General features: G+C 47.0%; 1 protein-coding gene across 2 annotated transcripts; it reads left to right on the top strand.

The window, feature by feature from the left end:
- The first annotated feature begins 10,606 nt into the window (after positions 1-10,606).
- Positions 10,607-22,739, top strand: PXMP4 (peroxisomal membrane protein 4). 2 transcript variants are annotated; one of them, XM_065892608.1, is made up of 4 exons: positions 10,607-10,794; positions 14,714-14,776; positions 18,730-18,928; positions 22,476-22,739. In XM_065892608.1, the coding sequence occupies exons 1-4, from the start codon at positions 10,682-10,684 to the stop codon at positions 22,737-22,739; spliced, it is 639 nt and encodes a 212-aa protein (XP_065748680.1). In that variant the 5' UTR covers positions 10,607-10,681. The 2 variants fall into 2 exon arrangements, with proteins under 2 accessions (XP_065748680.1, XP_065748681.1); XM_065892609.1 differs by lacking the exon at positions 18,730-18,928 and having other exon boundaries at positions 10,682-10,794; positions 22,476-22,491.
- Positions 22,740-23,872: the final 1,133 nt, after the last annotated feature.

The following is a 23,872-nucleotide window of genomic DNA, read 5'->3' as shown; positions in this document are numbered from 1 at the left end:
TCCACAGCAAGAGAAGCCACTGAAATGAGAAGCCCGCACACCACCACAAAGAGTAGCCCCTGCTCACCGCAACTAGAGAAAGCCCGTGCACAGCAACAAAGACCCAACGCAGCCAAAAAAAAATAAAATTTAAAAAAAAAAAAAAAAGAATTGGGTTATCATAAGCTTGTTGCCCCCACTCAGTGGTTCATTTTTGTCTCTCCCGGACAGGTCTTAAGGCCTCCTCGAGGAAGTACCCAAGGTTGGGAATACCTCCTGAGGAAGCTAAATCCTTAATAGTCATAATGGTCATCTCTGGGACCACAGCAATAATTGTGCAGGAGCTCCTTCAAAGTGTGGGAAGATCCAGATAGACCCTGTTACCTCACAGAAATGAAAATCTGGTGCCCTTCAAGGATACCCCCATTGTGGGTCCCCAGAGCCAGACCCTTTGGGAGTTTTCCTCTAGAAATAGACTGGGGTCCATGGCCTAGGATTATATTGGGAAGGCCAAACTCCGAGGAAGTAATCATCTATACATAAAGGGGAGAATCCGGGCTCTGACTGATTATGAGTGCCGAGGGGATCGGTATAACAAATTTCTGAATGTTAGCTGAATTATGTTATATTTTGGAGGAGGATCTTGCTGGGAGGTTAAACTAAGTAAGTGTCCGGTGATCACACCGATCCCCACATATTTAGTTCCCAGGGCTGAGCTGTTTATGGGGATATGGTCTTCATAAATATATTTCTTAGTTGTATTTTTCCTTGAATTTCCCCAGCACAAAGTGAAACTACCTTCATGTACATCATATTTATTTTCGTCTGACCAGGGATTCCACTCCAGGCTAGTCTGATTGAAATTGAGGGTGTAGTTACAAAGAGAGTCATTTAGCCAGCCCAAAATGGGTCACCATCCGTCCAGGCTTTGGAAACAGAATTCTGCCTCGTCTGTCTGCCCAAGCTTGGGCTAATGTCCATATCCTGTTTTTCTCTTCATGAGTACAGCAAGCGGTCAGAATTACATGAATGTCTTGCCAGGTCAGGTCAAAGGCTATAGTGAGAGGCTGAAATTCCTTAATAAAAGTGGTGGGATCCTGACTGAAGGAACCTAACTTGTTTTGAATTTGGGAAATGTCAGACATGGGAAAGGGAACATGGATTCTAATAGTGCCCATGTCTCCATTTGCTACTTCCCTCAAGGGAAGCATATCAGAATCTGTTTCCTGGCGTTGGGCAGTCCTTGATCTTGTGTGGGGAGGGGGGAGGGGGCTTTTGCCCTTATAAAGGGGTGGCTGTTGGGAAGCTGTGGGTTGAGGTGGGGGGTGGGGGCTGAAGCAAAGGGGGTTGATGGGGTGGGGGACAGGAAAGGTCGAGTAGAGGGTCGTCTAGGAGATCTGCTGGAGAGGGAGACAGAGGGGGTCGGGGGGATAAGGCGGCAACAGAAAGACACATGCGGCATGAGTCCCTCAGATCTGGATTCTGACTAAGGGCCATAAAGGTCTGGACATAAGGAACCTCTGAGTCCTTTCCTTGTTTCCGGCAAAAGAGATCAAGTTGGAGGATCATGTTATAATTTAGTGTGCCATCAAGGGGCCATTGTTCTTGGTCCCCCAGTTTATACTGGGGCCAAGCCATGTTACAAAAGAAAATAAGCCTCTTCTTTTTGAGATTTTCAGGGTCAAATTTTTTCCAGTTCCTGAGGACACAGCCGAGGGATGAGTCTGAGGGAGGCTCCCGAGACGTACCAGAACCCATTCTTAGCCTATATGCCGTAGAAAGGGGGTACTGAGAGTCACCGGCTGACAGAAAGGCGTCCCCTTTGTCCCAGTGATCTCTCCATGCGACTAATGCACAAAATGGACCGACTGTCCGAACAATCGCGTCCGACCGTGAGAAGTGACCCCTGAGCATGCGACTAAGGCTCAAACCGTGTGACTGAGGCACCGTGTGACTCGGGCAGGGGAAGAAAGAGAGAGAGAGAGATTCCCGGGACCCACCGGGTGACTCACTGTTTGGCGATTCCCTGAAATGTGAAAAGACACTCCTTGGAGGCAACACCTAGGCTCCTTTAAGTCAACCTGGACTGAGAAAAAAGTGAAAGTAACAGAGAAGACAGTCTGAGGAATTCTGCCGGGAAGGGGGCGGCCAAGGGGAGGGAGCTCAGTGTTTTGCTTGAACCAGTATGTGCCTCACGGTGCACATAAGTTGTCTTGCTGGGAGCAGATGCTCTAACAGCCTGATCTGCTCCGTGACCCCCTTATCCTTTCACGGGAGTCTTCAGGTGGCAGGCGCCCTAATGGCTTTTAAATGCCTGATCTGCGCCCGCATAATATCAATTGGCCTAATCCTCAACCAGAAGGAAGACAGAGGGACCCTCACCCGTTCTGGGCGGCAGTTACTGGGGTGAAGTGAGTCTTCAGAACACACCAGGGTGTAGCCCTGGCCAGAGTTCCTCTGTTGCTTCCCTGGCAACTTGCCTGTTCACAGAGGGTCCCAAGAAATGGAGAGGAGGTGGAGGAGGAGATCCCCCCAAGAGATATCCCCGTATGGGCCACCAAAATGTCATGGTCTGAGCGCAGGTTGGAAAAGAATTTCCAGACCCAAGGCAGAATGTGAGGAAGGTAGAATTTCTTAAAGAGAAGGGTCGCTGCAAGAACAGCGGGCTGACTTCCTGGTAGCCAGGGAAAGTCGACAATGAGCATGGGTTGCCTGTCTGTTTTTATAGCCAGGGAACCTGCAAGTCATCTGCTGACTGGACAGAGTATGTATACTTTCAGTGTGCTGAGCGGGAGAAAAACGGGGCAAATCTCTTTCCTCATATGGGATGGGAAAGGGACAGGGCATGCGGCTTGGGAGAGCTCTGGGACAGTGCAATGGTCGCATTGTGACAGAGTGATAGGAGTCCTGTAACTCTCCGTTCTGGCAATATTGGCCCTTTTAATTTATCTTGTTCTTTGTCCTTGGAGCACACCACAGTTAGTCCTCCATCTTCTTGGATACCCAGCTTTCTGAATAAAGTCGCTATTCCTTGCCTCAACACCTCGTCTCCCGATCATTGGCCTGTCGTGCGGCGAGCAGACCGAGCTTGGATTCCGTAACAACAGAACCCCCGCCTTTCCAACACCAACCCCCATTCCCATCTCACCTGGACCACCCAACTCGTTCGCAAGGACCCCCATCTCCAGCAGATACAGGACTCCTGCCCCAACTATGCAGCATGGATTCCCATCCCTTGTCATAAACTTCTCATTCCCCCGCCCACAGTGACCACCATCTCTACCTATTGGGAGCCACCAGCCTCTCCTCACATGACTCCCATCTCTGCCTGGTCTTAATCCCCCATCATCTCAGAGATTCCTCTTGGCTGTTATGTAACCCCCCATTTCCACCCTTTAGGAGCCTCCATTTCCTCTTCCCACAGACCTTCATCCCTGCCTCTCGGGGACCCCATTTCTGTTACATAAATCCCCAATACCCACTTCAGCAACCCCCAGCCCAGCCTCACTGAAAGCCTTTTCAGGTCTCTCAGGGGTCCTCCTGCCCCTCATTTGGATCCTGCATCACACACAGACCCCTCTGCCATCTTCCTTTATGCTCCATCAGCCACTCATTGAGGACTTATTATGTACCAAGTCCTATAATAGCTCCAGGAATACAGTGGTCCTTTCTCATGGAGTTAGGGGTGAGGGGGAGCAAACAGACATTAAATCTTAAAAATTGTGTAATTTCGGGCTTCCCTGGTGGCGCAGTGGTTGGGAGTCCGCCTGCCGATGCAGGGGACGCGGGTTCGTGCCCTGGTCCGGGAGTATCCCACATGCCGCGGAGCGGCTGGGCCCGTGAGCCATGGCCGTTGGGCCTGCGTGTCCGGAGCCTGTGCTCCGCAATGGGAGAGGCCACAACGGTGAGAGGCCCACATACCGCCAAAAAAAAAAAAAAAAAAAAAAAATTGTGTAATTTCAAGGTGTGATGTAGTTTCAAAGAAGTACATCTGGGCCACAAGGAAGAGTTGGGGTGTGCACGGGAAGGAGAGGGGAACCATGGAGGTGCCAACAATCATGATCTCTCCCACAAGCATAGGCATATCCTCCTACAACTGGACTACCACATTGACTCTAAACATTCTCATTGTTTTTTTATTTAATAATTATTTTAGCCTCATCCAAAGCAACCACGACAAAAATCACAGTTTTCATTTTCTTATATTCACTACATATATAACTCCTAAAATTAAAAAATGTATACCTGTTCCAATAAGCTCCACTGTCATTGTAGGACACTGCTAGCCACTGTTCCTGATAAATTGCCTCAAAGACCCTCTGCCTAAAGGTGCGTTTCTACCATGAACCCCCCATCCTGTTCTGAACACCACTCCCCGCCGCCACCAGCACCCTTCCCTTTCCTATTCCCCCCCCCCACCTTGCACAGCTAGCTCTGAGCAAATGTCCCTCAAGGAGAACCCACCCCCTCTCCCAGACTCGATGTCCCACCTCTTTTCCTGGGAACCTTTGAGACCCAGGGCCCACTTCGAGCCCCCCTTCCCATTGCCTCTCTGGCAAGAGTAAGGTCAGGGTTCCCTCCTCCCTGTCTTCTTTTAATGTCCCCATTGATCCAATGGCCACAGATTCTCATCATGTCTTCTCGGCAAGAGTTTCTCAATATAACTTTCTTATGTTTTTCAAATTATTCAAGTAATATATTAATACATTCACATTCATTTAATTAACTTAAAAATAGGTGTTGAGGACCTATTGTAGGCTAGACACTCTTCTAGATGCTAGGGATGCAGCCATGAATGAAAAGACAAAAATCCTTGCCTTCATGGAATCATAGTCCAGCAAGTGAGATGGGCTATAAGCAAGGAAAAAAAGGAGACATGTTCTATGACTTTAAGTATTTTTTTCTGGGAGGAGGGGAAGCTACTTTAGGCAGGCCAGGGAAGGCTTCTCTGAGGAGGCGGACCTGAAAAATGAGATGGAATCAGATGGACAAAAGGGAACAAAAAGACAGAGCTTATTAGCTTTATTATCTTGGGCAAGTGCAAAGGCTCTGAGGCCAAAATGAAAGGAAGCCAAGGACTGTAAAGGGGCAACTGAGGATAATAAGCCATGTATGGGTACAGGAGGATGAGGTTGGAGAGACAGAAAAGCCGCTGTGAGGGTGTGGGTTTTGTTTTTTTTTTTAAGGGTTAAAGTATAATTTATTTCTCTGGCTGTAATACTCTCACAAATTTAAGTATGAGTCAAAATGATGTGTCTTTTAGAATTACATTAGGTTACTTGTGAAAACTTTGTAACCACTAAAGGGCTGACATCCAGATATATTCACATTAAGTATAGGGATGTGGGCTTTGATTAAAGTTTCTTGAGTAGAAAGAGAAAATAATTTATGATCCTTTTTTTGACATTGGTTACTGCTTTTACTTTACATAGTACATGACTGGTCTTGCAGAAATATAACCGTGAAGAGGCCTGGTCTTCATATAGGGTACCCGAGCTGTTCTGCATCAAATGTCCTCCAAGAAATTCTCTAATCATTATTCCCCTCCCTTTCAATATGTTGTCTATTATTATGTATTTATTCATCCCCTACTCTGGACTAGACACTGTATCAGAGGGTGTGGGTTTTATTCTGAGGGTGATGGATTAAAAGATTCCACTAATCCAGACCTTGGAAGCTTTCCATGTACAGACAGTTCTTGACCTGCAATGGTTCAACTTATGATTTTTTAACTTTACAATGGTTTGACAGTGATATGCATTCAGTAGAAAAACTTTGAAGTTTGATCTTTTCCCAGGCTAACTATCTGTAATGATGCTGGGCAGCGGCAGCGAGCCACAGCTCCCAGTCAACCGTGCAGTCACAAGGCTGAACAACCAATACACTTACAACCATTCTGCTCCCAGACAACCATTCTGCTTTTCACTTTCAGTGCAGTATTCAATAGATTACATGAGACATCCAACACGTTATTATAAAATAGGCTTGGTGTTCGATGATTTTGCCCAACTGTAAACTAACATAAGTGTTCTGAGCACGTTTAAGGTAGGCTACGCTTAGCTATGTTATTCATTAGGTTAGGTGTTTCGACTTAATGATATTTTCAGCCATCGATGGGTTTATGCAGGTGTAACCCCATCATAAGTCCAAGGAAGGGCAGGGCTGTATTTTGATACATGCAGGTGATATACACATGTTGATTTTTATCTGCTCTTCAGGCCTTTGCACATGCTGTTCTCTCTTACTAAAATGCTCTTCTCCCACCCCTACCCCTATCATGTGATACTCTTCAGCCATTGGAAGTTCCCCTTTTCTCTACCCCCTCAATAGGGAGTCCTCTAAGCAGAAGTGCTTCATCCATTCTGGTTGGATGGAGGCCACCATCAGAGCTTGGCACAGAGGCAACCCGGGAAATGCTTGTTGACTGACTACTTGACGGATAGAACAGCTGAATGAGCTTTCAGGGACATAGACCCTACCTCCAGCAGGCTCTCCAGTCAGGCTGCCCCCTGCTCCAAACTTTCCACTCACCTCCATCTCTTCCACCACTAAAATCTATCAGTCCTATGTCACATTCCCTTAGGGCCAGCACCTTGGCACTGAACCGAATCCAATCATAGTTTAGAGACTCCTGCGGTAAGTCTTGTGGCAATTCCAGGGGCGGAGCCAAGCAGGGAAGAGGGAAAGTCTGCGAAACGCCAAGTGTTCCCATTCACAGTGAGTGCACCAGCCACCCCAGAAAAGTTAACTTCTCCATGGTGAGAGGAGAAATCATGAGCAGCTTCAACTAGACTCCTAGCCTTAAGGGGAAGAAACTAAGGACACACAAAGCAACGCTGGACCCTGACATCTTGTTAGGTTCATTGGTATAGGTAGGAGGCAGCAAAGTGTGGTGGTTGTTATGGGATGAATTGTGCCCCCCACCATTCATATGTTGATATCTTAATCCCTACTACTCAGACTGTGTTTGGAGATAGGGCCTTTAAAGAGGTAATTAAGGTTAAGTGAGGACACATAGGTGGGCCTTAATCCAATATGACGGGTGTTCTTAAAAGAAGAGGAGATTTGGATATACACAGAGACTGAGGGGTGACCATGTGAGGACACAGTGAGAAGGCAGCCATCTGCAAACCAAGGAGAGACGCCTCAAAAGAAATCAAACCTACAGACACCTTGATCTTGGACTTCTAGCCTCCAGAACTGTGAGAAAATAAATGTCTGTCGTTTAAGCCACCCAGTTCATGGTATTTTGTTATGGAGGCCCTAGCAAATGAACACAGTGGATAAGATCAAAGATTCTGGAGCAAGGGGCTGAATTCCAATCCGGGATCCATCACTCATTAGCAAAATCATCTTAAGCAAGTTACTTTGTTTCTCTGCCTTGGTTCCCATCAGTTAAGTGGGCATAATTATAGTACCTACCGCATACGGTTGCTATGAGAATGAAATGGTTAATAAAGCACTTGGGAAACAACTCCTGACATACAATTAATAATCTGTAGGTGCTCATTAAATAAATAAATTCAATTTCACTGGGCAAAGGTGAAGAAATAGGCCAAACCCTGAGGAACTCAGAGTTATGTACCATTAAAAAGGGTCACCAGGGGACTTCCCTGGCGGTCCAGTGGTTAAGACTCCACGCTTCCAATGCCAGGGGTGCGGGTTCAATCCCTGGTCAGGGAACTAAGATCCCACATGCCGTGAGGTGCAACCGAAAAAGTATTTTTAAAAAGTGGGGAAGGTGCACCAGGCAATGGTAAGTGTTCCTATATGGTGACTCTTTACCCCGGGCTCCCTGAGGGCAGAAATTTCTTAATATCTGTGAGAAAGGGCTTAGCAAAAGAGCGCACTCAGGAAGTACTTGCTGAACCAAATAGTTTCCAAACACCCTTTCCTAATGCTGGGCCATGTATCAGGGATTGGTAACTAATTCTTCATGGGAGTATCAGGTGACGTTCCTAAGAAGTTCTGTTTGGTTCCTTTTCAAATTTTCCATGTTTTAAAAAAAATAATTTTCTGTTTTCTGTAGCTATTTTCTAACTTTAAATCTTTTTTTTTTTTTTTTTTGCGGTACGCAGGCCTCTCACTGTTGTGGTGTCTCCCGTTGCGGAGCACAGGCTCCGGACGTGCAGGCTCAGCGGCCATGGCTCACGGGCCCAGCCGCTCCACGGCATGTGGGATCTTCCCGGACCGGGACACGAACCCGTGTCCCCTGCATCGGCAGGCGGACTCTCAACCACTGCGCCACCAGGGAAGCCCTAACTTTAAATCTTGTACGTACAATTTTTAAAAACCTGTGGCTGTGAATTACAGTACCTGAAGTCTGTGTTTATCTGTTTCTTCCATCTGTTGTATCTATTTTTTCTTCATGAAGGAACCCTTCTTGGGTTCCTAGTTATCTCTGACTGTGTGCTGGTTTCACCTTGAAAAATTATTTGTGGTGGTTCCCTGAAGGTAAAGATATTGATAAATGTGCCCTCTTCAGAGAGACTGCATTTCCTTTTGTCAAAGGTTTAGGGGCACTTCCAGTCACTTCCAGTCACTGATAACTAGGGGCAATCCAGTTGTTACTTCAAACTAGGTTCCCAGTTTATGGCTTGAGAATTCTTGGGCTACTGGGCTCTACTCCCTAGAGCACAAAAGGACTCATCAGCGGTCAAAACTCCCTAAGAAAGGGCTTTAAAATATTCCCCTTTCCTTTTCCTTCACCTGTTCTGCTCAGTATCAAGGCAACCTTTTCTGAACTCCCTTGGGGCTCGTGGTGTGGAGCGTGCAGCTTCATATCACATTAAACTCAAGGGTGAGACCCTTGGGCTCTCAGCCTAATGTGAGGAGATTCTTCTATTAGACTCCCCACCTTGGACAGGCCCTGGACTTTCACTTCTCTCCCTCTTGCCCTATGTGGTTGATGAACTGAAACCCACAGGTTCAATATTAGCAAAAGCCCTCATGTCATAAGTAGCTTTGGTGCTCCAATATTCCAATCTTCTTGTTAAATATCTGGTTACCAGCTTTCACCTAATAATTGGCCTGAGCATTCCCCAGGCTTTTAAGCATTTCAGTGTTTTTCAGAGGATATTCTTATATTTTACCTAATGTTGCTAGTTTCAGAGGGAAGATTAACTGAATAAATTAGTCCACCATTACCCCCCCCAAAAAGAAAATCCAGTTGTAATGATAAAATAGGCCCAGCATAATTCCTCCTCACTGACCTCTGACCACATCCTCTGACACTGACCCAGGCAATAATGTCACAGATAAATACCAGATGGCCCGTGTACCAGGGGACACCCTCACAAATCACAGCCACCACTCAGTGTGTAACTGTTTTCCAGTAACAACTCCACACAGTGACATCATACATAAATGTCACCCCTCAGTGTTCTGGGAGATAACCCAGAACTATATTGCTCAACAAGCCTATGTTGGGCACCTGCCATGTGCTAAGTACTGGAGTTACAGCAGAAAATAAGACAAGGTTTCTGCCCTCATGGAATTTACCATCTGGTAGGGGCAGTGGACAATGAACATGTAGCAAATAAATAATTTCAAAGAGTGTAAAGTTCTATGAAGAAAATAAAAGAGGGTAATGAGTCAGAGTGGGCAGTACTACTTTAGATGGGATATCTGGGAAGACCTCTCTGAGGAGGTGGCATTTCAGCTGAAACCTGAAGGTTGAGAAGGAGCCAGCTATCGGAAGAACTTGGGGTGACGCGTACTAGGCAGGCAACTAGAAGTGCAAAGGCGCTGAGGCAGGAGCGTCACGCTCGAGGAACAGCAAGGAGGCTAGTTTTGCTGGAGAGGAGTGACCTAGGAGGCAAGTGACGGGAGGAGGGGAGAGTGGGGGAGTGAGGTAAAAGAGGGAAGCAGGAGCTAGATCATACAGAGTCTTCTCTTGGCGGGCCGTGGGAAGGAGTTTGATTTTTAAGAATAAATGGAGGGCTTCCCTGGTGGCGCAGTGGTTGGGAGTCCGCCTGCCGATGCAGGGGACGCGGGTTCGTGTCCCCGTCCGGGAAGATCCCACATGCCGCAGAGCGGCTGGGCCCGTGAGCTATGGCCGCTGAGCCTGCGCGTCCGGAGCCTGTGCTCCGCGACGGGAGAGGCCACAACAGTGAGAGGCCCGCGTACCGCAAAAAAAAAAAAAAAAAAAAAAAAAAAAAAAGAATAAATGGAAACCCAAAGGGTGCCAAGTCATTTATGGTCTGAGAAGATCGCTATGATCAATGTTAACCAATCAGAACTGTCATGTGTAAAGATAAGGCCTGGCTCCCCGCAGTGCCACCATCCCAGCTCCAGGGAGGGCGGCTCCTCTTTCAGGAAACTTCCTTCCAAGCTCACAGGTGACACACCTCTCTCCAAGCCCGAGAGAAACGTACTTTCTCATTGGACAAATCCATGAGCATGTTTCTAACCTTCTTTAGGTCGAATCGGGCGGAGCCAGCTGTGACCGAGTACAAGCTCTCCCTCTCTTCCAATCAGACCGCTATTCGGGAGTGTGCTTGCGTCCCATTCCCCTGGTGAGATGAGTGAGTCCTGTGATTGGCTCTCCTTGTATGAGTGACAGCAGACGCATCTTATGGGCGCAAAGACGCGGCTGCGCTGCCCGGCACTGTCCGGCGCTTGAGGGTTGTGCAGGAGGAACCCGGAGCTGTCAGGGCGGGCGTCCTGCTCGGTGCCCGCCACCCCGCGCGCCGCCCGCGCTATGGCCGCACCGCCGCAGCTGCGGGCTCTGCTCCTTGCGATCAACGCACTGTTGCGCAAGCGCCGCTACCACGCAGCGTTGTCCATGCTTAAGGGCTTCCGGAACGGGGCTGTGTAAGTCGGGCGGTGGGGCGGGGCAGGGGCTGAGGGATCGATCTGATGGGGTCGGAGAAGCGGGTTCCAGGGCCGGCGCCGCCGCGCTGTGCGCCCCTGAGCAGTCTTAGTGTGTCCCTAGGTCTCTCGGTGTCCAGTATCGGCGCAGTGGGCGCTGGATTTTGGATTTCGAGCGCCTTCTGAGCCGGGGCTCCCACTACGCTGTTTCTGGGTCTTCCGTGCTTTGCAACCTGGACCTCTTGCCTTGACTGCCTCCCATGCAGCCCCTGTCTCCCTTCATTTGGGCCCAGTTTCCCCTCTCCCGCCGCTGTGTGCCCTTGGGTCTAATGGGAAGCTGGACTCTGGCCTCTAGCCAGCCGGCGGCCCTGCCTCTCTGTGCTCCCTCCATTAAGCTGCGCGTGGGCTTTCATCCCGCTTCTCAGTTCTCTTTTGTAAGTCCTTTCTGGCACAGGGGACTCCTGATAAGCCTCAGTCGTGATGTAAATGAAGCTGCAAATATTTGCTGAGCAAATTGAAGACCTGCAGAAGAGGTCTTGGGGTCATTTCTCCTGGCTGGTGCCAGGACGGGAGCTCAGCTTCCTTTAAACTTCATGCATAACAGCTTTCATTTATTGAGAGCCTACTGTGCCAGAACTGGGGACGCATCAGAGAACAAACGGAAGATCTGCGTGCTCTTGAAGCTGGCATTTTAGTGGCAGCATGGCATGGTTGTGTGGATGTGACCACCTTGGTGTGAATCCTGGTGCCCCTTACCTGCGTGATCTTGAGCAAGTCTTTTAGCCTCTCTAAGCCTCAATTTCTATAAAATGGGGCTGATAATAGAACTTACACTGTCGGAGGCTTGAGTCAGTATGTGTGAAATGCTTAGCACAGTGCCTGGTATGTATATAACTGTTGGCTGCTGTAATTATTGTTCTATTCACATGCATGTCTGACTGGCTCACTCCTTCACCTTGTTCAGGCCTCTGATTGTCACCTCCTCAATGAAGCCATCCCTGAACTTCCCACCTCCTTCCCTACTGAATTTTTCTCCATAATACTTACCACCATCTGACACTAAGTAGTTCACTTATGTATCCTGTTTTTCTACTGTCTTTCTCACTGGAAAGTGAGCTTCATGGTGATGTCAAAAATCTTGGCTCTCTGTGCACCAATGCCAAACAGAAACAGAGACAGAGATTTGGAGGAAAAGAAGAAGCTTTATTCTTTGCCAGGCAAATGGGAAACACAGCCGGCTAGCACCTCAAGAACTGGGCTCCCCGTCTCTGGGGAATAGGGCAAGGTTATATAGCCGGGACTGGTGGTCTGGTAGGTGATAAGGCTCAAAGTAATTAAGGTCTTGCATTTATCTTCTTCTTGCATTATTTCCAAACAGTCACAGCTGGCCTCGGGCAGCCTGGTAATTGGGTCTGTTTGGTAATTGGGTCTGTTGGCCTCTGGGTTGTTGGCCTGCAACCTTCTTTCTGAAATGCCGACATTACAAGGGTTGATTTGCTACAAGGGAGTGCAGGGAGTATAAATACCAGGTGGATAATGTAATTCACACGGGATCAGAGAGTGTTAGGGGCAGGTGTAATTCACACAGAGTAAGGGAGTGATAGGTACAGGATGTGATTCACGTAGTGTCAGGGAATATTAGAGGTTAGCTTTGTGAAGGACAAATCTAGTTACAGACATTACAGATTAGTAGCAGTTAAAATAAAACTAGGATTGATTAACTCTTTCAGGCCTGTTTATGCTGTTTCCCCAGGCTGTTCATTGTTACTTTATTTTCCTTGTCTATCAGAAAAGAAAAGTCTAATTTCTATTTTTGCTGCAACAATGGGGACAGAAAGTTTAATCTATCTTTTTGTTCCTTGCTATATTCCTAGTACCTGGTACATAGTAGGCTCTCAAATATTTACTGAATGAATGAATGTGCAAGGTAGGAATTGCCATTGTCCCCATTTTCTGGATGAGAAGACTGTGGCTCAGAGAGGAAGATTCATTGCTTATGGTCAAGTCACTTAGTCAGGGTCGGAGCCAGGATTCAAACCCAAGGATACCTGATCTCAATGCCAGGCTCTTGGCTTCCATGGGCGCCCAGAGTCAGGAAGAAGGTCTTTCCCCCTGGGTCTGGCCAGATCATATCAGTCATGCTTTGGTGAGACCAGGGTGGGGTGGGCCCTGAGATGACATCAGTGGGCCCAGGCCCATCTGTAAGGACCTGGAGTCAAAGTGGGGAGACTGATGATTAAATTACCACGGCAATACCAGATGATCAGGAATGCTTTACAGAGGAGGTGATGGTGCCATTTTGAAGGCTGAGCTGGAATTTGCTGGGGGTGGTAAGGGCATCTCAGGCAGAGGGAATGGTTTGAACAAAGGCCTGGAGGTGGAAAAGCATGTGCTGTTTGTCTTGGATGACTGAGAACTGAGATGTATGAACTGTGTGAAATGTAACTCATTTTGATGCTCCACTCCTAAATATATCAATGTGCATCTCTGAAAATAAGAGCATTTTCCTATATGGCTAGATTATCATGATTACATCTAATAAATTAATCCTATAACGTTGACTGCTGTCCAGTTGATAGACAAATTGTTCCAGTTGTCCCCCAGATGTCCTCTATAGCAAGTTTGTCTAGACCAGGATCTTCCAGGATATCACACTGTACCTGCATATCCTTTAAATCCTTTTTAATCTGGGGCATCCCATTTTTCAAGATGCAGAGTGATCCTGTGACTGGTACTAAGTGGCTCCCACCTGAGTTTGAGGAGTTTGGGTAGGGGGCCAAGCAGATGTAGGGAGTTGGGGGCATTGTTCTGCTTGTGTCTGTGGTATAAGGAAGGACCCTTCTAGCCCTGGCCAGCTGGAGGAGGCCGAGGGTCTCTTTATTCAGGGGAAAGAGACATGACTTTGGAGGAGGTGGGGCAGAGAGCTTGCTGGGGCCAGGATGAGGGCCCTGCCCACAGCTAGGCATTGTGAAAATAAGCCATTCAGTGTGGCCACCACTACAGTAACACTGCTGTCACTTGATCACATTTTTTATTTGACTTATTTTTTGAAAATTAGGTAGCATATTCACAAAAGGCATAAAAAGTTAGAACTTTTTAGAAGCTTACACACCTTGCTCTAACCAAGCATAGAGCACATATAGTGCCACCTCGTTCTTGTACAGCTGTGTGGTATTCATTCCACTGACGGCTGGGTCCATTATTTGTTTACCCAGTAGCCCCCTGTGGTTGGACACATGTTTGCTCCCAGTCTTCTGCTGTTTCAAGCAAACCTCACAGATACTCATATGAAAACAATATGGGACTCATGACAGTTGTCTCAAGGAGGCTGCCAAAGATTTTTAGACCTTGTAGCCTGGTAAGATTGGGGCCAGACAGCAGGAGGACTTGGTGGGCTGAGGGGAAGTCCAATAAAGAAGAAAAAGAAAGGGAGAGACACTAATATTGGTTGAGTTAGGAACTTTTACATGTGCTATGTCCTTAACTGCCAGAAGCAACTCTGAAATGGAGAATACTTTTAACTGATGGGAGAAGGGAGGCTCAGAGATATTAAATGATTTATCCAAGTGTATACAGCACAACAGGGCAGGGCTTTGGCACCAAATATTATTTCCTTTGCACTACCCACTTTGGTTTGTTTTTTTTTTTTTTTTTGGCCACACCGTGTGGCATGCGGGATCTTAGTTCCCCCACCAGGGATCGAACCCGCACTGCCTGCATTGGAAGTGCGGAGTCTTAACCACTGGACTGCCAGGGAAGTCCCTGTACTATCCACTTTGAACCCAGATCTAACTTGAAAGCCAGCATTATTTTTTCCCTCTCGAAATGATGTCAGGATTAGGGATGGGGAGGGGGCACAGGGAGTCAGAAAGAAACTGTGATTCAGTGGTGCTGTAGTAACTGTTTTCTTTTGTTTCTACAGCTATGGAGCCAAAGTCCGGGCCCCTCACGCACTGGTCATGACCTTTCTCTTCCGGAGTGGCAGGTACCCATCACTTCTGCACACCCTTCAAACTGGGAGAGAATGTGGTCACCCCTCAGTGCCAGGACTGTTGCAGTAGCTTCCTAGCTGGGTCTAACCTGTCTGCACCACCACCTCCTAAAGCACAAGTCTGATTCTATTATCCCATCTCGAAAATTCCCCTGGCTCCTCGCTGTCCTCCAGAGAAGCCCAGCTTCCAGGTGTGGCCTTCAAGGACCTCTGCAGCCTGACCTCAGGGACATCCCCCCTACTCCCCCACGTCCACCCTGGGGTGCCCTTGGCACCAAGACTCACTGCCATTCATTCATGTGCCGCATGTGGTTCTACCTCCTTACGTTTCTCATGCAGTACCCCCCGCCAGGAATGCCCTTTCCTCTTCCACCCCACCTTTATTTCCTTCCTAGTAACCCATACCAGTTCTCTGAAGATGACTTTTTCAGGAAAACTGTTCATGACCTACTTTCAGGCTTCCTGGCCTTCCTCTGATCTCCTATAACTTCCCTCAAGAAACTTCTCAGAAATCACTTTGTGGTCTAGTTTTTAATGTATGTAGCCTCATCTGGAGCTTATAAGAATCACACATGGGGGACTTCCCTAGTGGCTCAGTGGTTAAGAATCCGCCTTCCAATGTAGAGGATGCAGGTTCAGTCTCTGGTCAGAGAACTAGATCCCACGTGCATGCCGCAACTAAGAGTTTGCATGCCACAACTAAGGAGGCTGCAGGCTGCAACTAAGGAGCACACTGCCGCAACTAAGGAGCCAGTGAGCCGCAACTAAGGAGCCCGCCTGCCACAGCTAAGACCTGGCACAACCAGAAAAAAAAAAAAAAGAATCACACGTGGACACCCTACTACTCAAATCCAGCTGGCAAGATTTTTTCTACTTTTTTTTTTTTTTTGGCCGTGCTGCACAGCATGCAGGATTTTAGTTCCCCCACCAGGGATCAAACCTGCGTCCCCTGCAGTGGAAGCCTGGAGTCTTAACCACTGGACCACCAGGGAAGTCCCTGTAAGGGACTTTCTTTATGTATTTTTCCTATTTATTTATTTATTTATATTTATTTATAATTTTTGGCTGTGTTGGGTCTTCGTTGCTGCACACAGGCTTTCTCTAGTTGCGGCGAGTGGGAGCTACTCTTCGTTGCAACGTGCGCGCTTCTCATCCAGTGGCTTTTCTTGTTGCAGGGTACAGGCTCTAGAGCGGGCAGGCTTCAGTAGATGCAGCACATGGGCTCAGTAGCTGTGGCTCGTGGGCTCTAGAGCACAGGCTTAGTAGTTGTGGCACACAGGCTTAGTTGCTCCACAGCATGTGGGATCTTCCCCAACCAGGGCTCGAACCTGTATCCCCTGCATTGACAGGCGGATTCTTAACCACTGCGTCACCAGGGAAGCCCTGTATTTTTCCTTTTTTTTTTTGCGGTACACGGGCCTCTCACCGTTGTGGCCTCTCCCACCGCAGAGCACAGGCTCCGGACGCGCAGGCTCAGCAGCCATGGCTCATGGGCCCAGCTGCTCTGCGGCATGTGGGATCTTCCCGGACCGGGGCACGAACCCGTGTCCTCTGCATTGGCAGGCGGACTCTCAACCACTGCACCAGGGAAGCCCTGTATTTTTCCTTTTTTAAATTTATTTTTGTTTTAGTTTTTGCCCTCTGAATCATTTTTTTCGAATCATTTTTTTAATTGAACTCATTCATTCAGTAAGTATTTATTGACCATGTGCCAGACACTCAAAGATTATTATTCTTTTAATAAATTTATTTATTTTTATTTATTTATTTTTGGCCCCACTGCGTGTGGGCTTTCTCTAGCTACGGCAAGCAGGGGCTACTCTTCGTTGCGGTGCACAGGCTTCTCATTGCGGTGGCTTCTCTTGTGGTGGAGCGCGGGCTCTAGGGCGCCCAGGCTTCAGTAGTTTTGGCATGCTGGCTCAGTAGTTGTGGCTCGCGGTCTCTAGAGCGCAGATTTGGTAGTTGTGGCACATGGGCTTAGTTGCTCCGCAGCATGTGGGATCTTCCTGGACCAGGGCTGGAACCCATGTCCCCTCCATTGGCAGGCAGATTCTCAACCACTGTGCCACCACGGAAGCCCCCAGACACTGTTTTTAGGTGCTGGGGATACAGCAGTGAAAGAAAAACAGAGAATGATCGCTTCCCTTGTAAAGCTTGCATTCTAGCAAGGAGTAGCAGAAAATAAACATAATAAGGAAAGTATATGGTATGTTAGAAGATTGTATGGGCTGTGGGAAAGAAATATTAGAGCAGGGAAAGAGGGAAAGGGGATCCAGAGAGCTGGAGGAGGGGCAGGCTGCAGAACTAAATAGGGAAGGCCTCAGTGAGTAACTGACATTCGAGTAAAGACTTGAAGGAGATGGAAGAGTTGGCCAAGTGGGTATCAAGGGAAAGAGTGTTTCAGGCCAAGGGAACAGCCAGTGCAAGGGTCCTGAGGTGGGGTCATGCCTGGTGAGTTTGAGGAGGCTGCAGCAGAGGGATTGCAGGGGAGAAAACAAAGAAAGGAAGGTCACAGGGGTAACCTAGGCCCATCCTGTCCAGCTTTAGGTCATAGAGAGGAGTTTGGCTTTTCCTTTAAGTGAGACAGGAAATTGTTGCAAGAATTTGTATAGGGAAATGCCACTCTTTGACTTATCTTTTAATAGTGAGAGAGTGAAGAGTTTGCTGCTAGGGGTCAAGGGCAGAAGTAGGTGTAAAGTAGGAGGCTGTGGCAATAATCCAGTTGAGTAACTGTGGTGGCCCAGACCTTGATGGTGGCAGTGGAGGTGAGGGGTGTTCAGATTCTAGAAACATTTTGAAGGGAGGATTAGTGCCAACGCTTGACAAGTGGGAAATCCAGCTTGCCTTAGAACTGTCAGTGCTGGGCCCATGTTCCTATGGGGTGAGAACCACCTGACTCCTGGCTCTCCCCACTCACCTGGCAGACTTCCACAGGTCCCAGAAGACACACTTCAAGGTCCTTCTCCAGCCGTGAGGGTCCTTGCGTTTGCCGGCCCTGAACTGATCTCCCAGAATACACTCTGCTCCTCTCCCTGGTTCTCCTCACTGCCCCCTAGTGATTTTTTAAAGATAAATCAAATCATCTGTCCTACTTAAATGTTGGCTTCTCTCAGGATAAAGACAAAACTTAGCATGGCCCCGCCCCTCCCCCACAGCCTTTGCCCCACACATTTTCTGCTCAGGCCTTAATGGTTTCTCTCTGTTCCTTTACTCCCTGTTCTCTGTCCCTCCTCAGGACCTTTGCATGTGCTGATCCACCGCCTGGGATGCAACTCCTCTCCCTTCCTGACCTCACTGACTCCTCATTCTTCACACCCCAGGATCATGTCTTGTCAAGGTCAAAGTTTGACCTTTGTGTTGTGATTATTCATTTCATAATTTCCTCTCCCATTAGATCATAAACCTCATGAGGGCAGCAAGCAGATCTCTTTTTTCTCAGACTTGTATCCCCAGATCCAGCACATGGTACATACTCACTCGCTCATTCATTTCTTCACATCTTCACTCCAAAAAAATATATTTACTGAGCACCTACTATGTGCCAGGCCTTGTACTGGGGGCTGAGGATGAACAAGCCAGATGTAGACACCACTCTCTAGTAGCTTCCACTGGGATGGGGTGGGAGTGGGGGGAGATAATAAGCAAGTATATAAATGTCAGGTGGTGATAAGAGCTATGAAAGAAAAGAAAAGTTGGGTAAGGGAACAAAATACGATGGGCATTCTTTTATGTAGAGTGGTCAGGGAAGACCTTTCGGAGGAGGTGGCGCGGAGTCAAGGCTGGAATCCAGTGAGGGAGCAGCCCCAAGGACATGGAGCGTAGAGGCCCAGGGTTGAATGAGCATCGGCCCGTGAGCTCCTTGCCTGGGTCAGTTTTGCATGCCAGGTGGGTGAATGCCCTGGGGGCGGCTGGGCTTGCACTCACGGTGGCTCCCTGTGTTTGTGCAGCCTCCGGGAGAAGCTGTGGGCTATCCTGCAGGCCACGTACACTCACTCCTGGAACCTGGCCAGCTTTGTGTTCACTTACAAGGGACTCTGCGCCCTGCAGTCCCACCTCCAGGGCGAGACCTACCAGGTGCACTCATTCGTGGCTGCCTTCCTTGGGGGCATCCTGGTGTTTGGAAACAACAATAACATCAACAGCCAGGTAAAGACCCTCTCCTGGATGTGGGTTGGGGAGAGGGGTGGAGGTGAAGCGTGTGACGGGATTCAGGTATAGAGTTGGGGATGGGAGTCAAAGAAGACAAGCTCTTGGTTCCCTTCCATGTACGAGGGTCTGTGGTTCACCAGTCCCTGTGTGACCTTGGGAAGGTCACTTCCCCCTCAGTTTCCCACTCTGTTAACCAGGTGCCTTGTTGGAATTCCATGATTCCCAAAATCAATGTGTGTGCAGCTCTCTGGGGCAAAGATTTAAAAAAACAAAACAAAACAAAAACACAAAACACCACTCTGCAGTGACATGAGAAAAAAACATGACCCTGGAGTAAGATTTTCATAAAACAAAACTTACTACATTCAAAGAATTGCTTCTTATTCTGTAACTTGACCTTTTTTCTGGGTTAAAGTTCTGTTTTTTAATGAGGTGATGAAACTAAATGCTAATCATTGCTGCTGCTCCTGTTTTAGCATCCTTCTTGGGCAATATGAAAGTTGGCAGTCTTTCCAATTTGCCTTCCTCAAATTTCTTAAATATCTTTTTTTTTTTTTTTTTTTTTTTTTTTTTTTTTTTTGCGGTACGCGGACCTCTCACTGTTGGGGCCCCTCCCGTTGTGGAGCACAGGCTCCGGACGCTCAGGCTCAGCGGCCATGGCTCACAGGCCCAGCCACTCCGCGGCATGTGGGATCTTCCCAGACCGGTGCATGAACCCGTGTCCCCTGCATCAGCAGGCGGACTCTCAACTACTGCGCCACCAGGGAAGCCCTTAAATTATAAAAATAATATTTTATTTTCACATTTTAAATAATGCAAACTAAGCACCCCCTATGTGCCTGGCACACTTCTGGGTGATTAGGATACATCATGATAAAATTAGAAAATAAACTGGAAAGAAAGTTCCTGTCCCCCACCAACTGTCCAGCCACTGTCCAGAGGTAGTCACTTTTTTTAAATTAATTTTTATTGGAGTATAGTTGATTTACAATGTTGTGTTAGTTTCTGTTGCACAGCAAAGTGAGTCAGTTATAGATATACATATAGACAGTCACTTTAACTGTGTATTGTATAGCCTTTCAGAACTTGTCTGTGCTTGTGTCAGTGTACATAGTAGGAGTTTTCCACCAATGAGATCATACTACGTTTTTTTTTCATGTAACAGTGTATCTTGGAGGCCTCTCTTGTCAGTCCCTTATCCTTTATAACATCAGTAGAGCCCTCTGCTGATGGGATGGACCAGCCTTGATTTCACAGTCTCCTCTGGATGGACATTTAGGGGCTCTTTAGCCTTTGGCCATCACACACACAAACTGCAGTCTACATCTTTGTTCAGACATCTTCCTGTACTTATGTTAGTCTGTCCGTAAGTTCCTAGACATGGAATTGTGGAATCTAAAGATATGAGCATTTTGTATTTTGGGAAAGTTTCCCCAATTTTGTTTTTTTCATAGAAATTTCACTTGTCTGTGAACTTCCAAAATCTAGGAATCCTGGACACACCCATCTCCTTCCGTCTCCCCTCCTTTCCCTGACCCCTGGCAACAGCTTCTCTGACCTCCATTTCAAAAATGTTGTCATTTCAAAACTGTTATATGATAGACATTTCTCCAAAGAAGACATACAGATGGTCAACAGGCACATGAAAAGCTGCTCAAGCTCACTAATTATTAGAGAAATGCAAATCAAAACTGTAGTGAGGTATCACTTCACACCAGTCAGAATGGCCATCATCAAAAAGGCTACAAATAACAGATGCTGGAGAGGGTGTGGAGAAAAGGGAACCTTCCTACACTGTTGGTGGGAATGTAAATTGGTGCAGCCACTATGGAGGTCAGTATGGAGTTTCCTTAAAAAACTAAAAATAGAGTTACCATATGATCCAGCAATCCCACTCCCGGGTATATATCTGGAAAAGATGAAAACTCTAATTAGAAAAGATACATTCACCCAGTGTTCATAGCAGCACTATTTGTAAGACATGGAAGCAACCTAAATGTCTGTCAACAGATGAATGGATAAAGAAGACGTGGTGTATATATATACAATGGAATATTACTCAGCTATAAAAAAGAATGAAATAATGCCATTTGCAGCAAAATGGATGGACCCAGAGGGTATCATACTAAGTGAAATAAGTCAGACAGAGAAAGGCAAATACCATATGACGTCGCTTATATGTGGAATCTAAAAAAATGATACAAATGAACTTATTTACAAAAGAGAAACAGACTCAGAGACATAGAAAACAAACTTATGGTTGCCAAAGGGGAAGGGGTGGGGGAGGCATAAATTAGGAGTTTGGATTAACAGATACACATTACTGTGTATAAAATAGATAAACAACAAGGACCTACTGTATAGCACAGGGAACTATATTCGATATCTTGTAATGACCTTTAATGGAAAAGAATCTGAAAAAGAATATATATACATATATATGTATATGTGTGTGTGTGTAGCCAAATCACTTTGCTGTACACCTGAAACAAACACAACATTGTAAATCAACCATACTTCAATTTACAAAGATGTTATATAAATGGAGTCATTGTAGTATGTAACCTTTGAGGATTGGCTTTTTTCACTCAGCATCATTTCCTGGCAATTCATCCAAGTTATTGTACGTATTAGCTGTTCATTCCTTTTCATTGCTGAGTGGTTATGTTATCCATGTTATGGGTATACCTGTTGAAGGACATCTGGGTTGTTTCCAGTCTTTGGCTATTAAGCATGCAGCTACTCAGAACATTCTTGTACGTGTTTTTGGTGAACGTAAGTTTTCACTTCTGGGGTAAATACCCAGGAGTGCAGTTGCTGGGTCATATGGTCCATACATACTTAGTTTCATAAGAAACTGCTGAAGCATTTCCAGAGTGATTGTACTGTTTTACATTCCTATCAGGAATATATGCGTGGTCCAGTTTCTTCACATCCTAGCTGGCATGTGGTTTATTACATTTTAAATTTTAGACATTTTGATAGGTGTATAGTGCTATCTCACTGTGGTTTTAATTTGCATGTCCCTGATGCCTAGTGAAATTGAACCTTTTTACATGTGCCTGTTTTCCTTCTGTGTAACCTCTTCAGTGAAATAACTGTTTGTGTCTTTTGCCCATTTTCTAACTGGATTGTTTCTTTTTTCACTGTTGAGTTTTGAGAGTTTCTAAAAATATATTCCAGGTACTAGTTTTTGTCAGATATGTGTTTGTAAATATTTTCTCCCAGTCTAGCTTTTCTTTTCTACCTCTTCACGTGGGCAAAGTTCTGAGTTTTGATGAAATCCAGTTTATTAATTTTTTTCTTTTATGGATTGCTTTTTTTGTTGCTGAGTCACCTTTTAGTTTCGATCCATGTAAATATATTCATTTTTCAGATTTTTTAATGAAAAAGAATAATAAAGCCATAAACAGTCACATTTAAATGCCCGCTACGTAACCGTTTCAAGTCACCCCGGCGCGCAGGCGGCGCCCCAGGGTGGCAGAAGGTTCCCGGTGGCTGGGCCCACCTGTAACCCCCACCTCCCTGTCATTCGCTCCCTCAGATCAACATGTACCTGATGTCACGCCTCCTGTTTGCCCTGTGCCGCCTGGGCGTGGGGAAGGGCTACATCCCTGAGCCCAGGTGGGACCCGTTCCCGTTGTTCACCGGGCTAATGTGGGGGCTGGTGCTGTGGCTCTTCGAGTACCACCGGCCCACTCTGCAGCCCTCTCTGCAGTCCTCCATGACCTACCTGTACGAGGACAGCAACGTGTGGCACGACCTCTCGGACTTCCTCATCTACAGCAAGAGGCGCCCCTCCGAGTAACTTGGCCCCAAGGTGCTCGTGGAGGCTCCCGCACCCAAGTCACCATCAGCGGGCTCAGCTCGAGGTTGGCTCCATCAGCGAATCATCCCAGGGGATCTGGCCTTTTCAAGACCCGGGGTCTCAGACTCTAACTTTTATTAGCCCGGGGTTCCGTTTGCCTAAGCGAAAGCACTGATTTTCAGACCCCATTAGGTACTCTTGAATGGTGGAACGAGCCGCCAGATCAGGCTGAGGAGCCTTGGGCGCGGTGACAGCTGTGCTGCTAACTCTGTGAGACCAGGGAAGGTCACACCCCACCCTGGGCCTCAGGGGTCATCGCACTCAGAGGAGGGCACTGAAGTCTCTTTCTGGTGGGTATGTTTTCCGACCGTTCTTCTGGAACAGAGGGCTCCTGGCTGGTGGGCAGTGGGTTGCAGATGCGTTTTTTAGAGAATATGCAGTTCCTCCTCTTAGGTGTTCTACTGGAGAAGCTCTAGCGTTTCCGCTGTCCAATAGAAACACGATGTGAGTCATACACGTGATTGAAATTTTTTTAGTAGCCACATTCCAGTGGTTAGGACTCCGAGCTTTCACTGCCGAGGGCACGGGTTCAATCCCTGGTTGGGGAACTAAGATCCCACAAGTCGTGGGGTGTGGCCAAAAAAAAAGTGGGGGGGCAAGAAGCAGGTGAGATTAACCTTAATCATATCTTTTAACCCAGTATTTCTAAAATATTATCATTTTAACATAGAATAAATGTAAAAGTTATGAGATATTTTACATTCTTTTTTCTTGTAGTAAGTCATCAAAATCAGGTGTGTGTTTTACACTTACAGCATTTCTCAATTTCAACCAGCCGCATTTCAGGTGCTTATTCGTAGCCACACGTGGCTAGTGGCTACTGTTTTGGACAGCACAGATACAGTACGCTCTACCCTCGCAGAAAATTCTAGTGGACAGTGCAGATATAGAGCTAGAAGACATGGGTTTGAGTCCCCACTCCACCACTATGTAACCTTGGGGAAGGTTCTTAACTTCTCAGAGGCTCAGTTTCTAGTAAAGTGAGGATAATCATAGTAATACCTGGTGTCCACATTGGACTTGTGTGACTACAGCGGCTGCTTCTACTAATTACATCCATGTAGTGAGCTCCT

The sequence above is a fragment of the Phocoena phocoena genome, chromosome 15 (assembly GCF_963924675.1).
Source record: "Phocoena phocoena chromosome 15, mPhoPho1.1, whole genome shotgun sequence".
Taxonomy (NCBI): Eukaryota; Metazoa; Chordata; class Mammalia; order Artiodactyla; family Phocoenidae; genus Phocoena; species Phocoena phocoena.
This window is presented reverse-complemented; position numbering and strand designations above follow the sequence as displayed.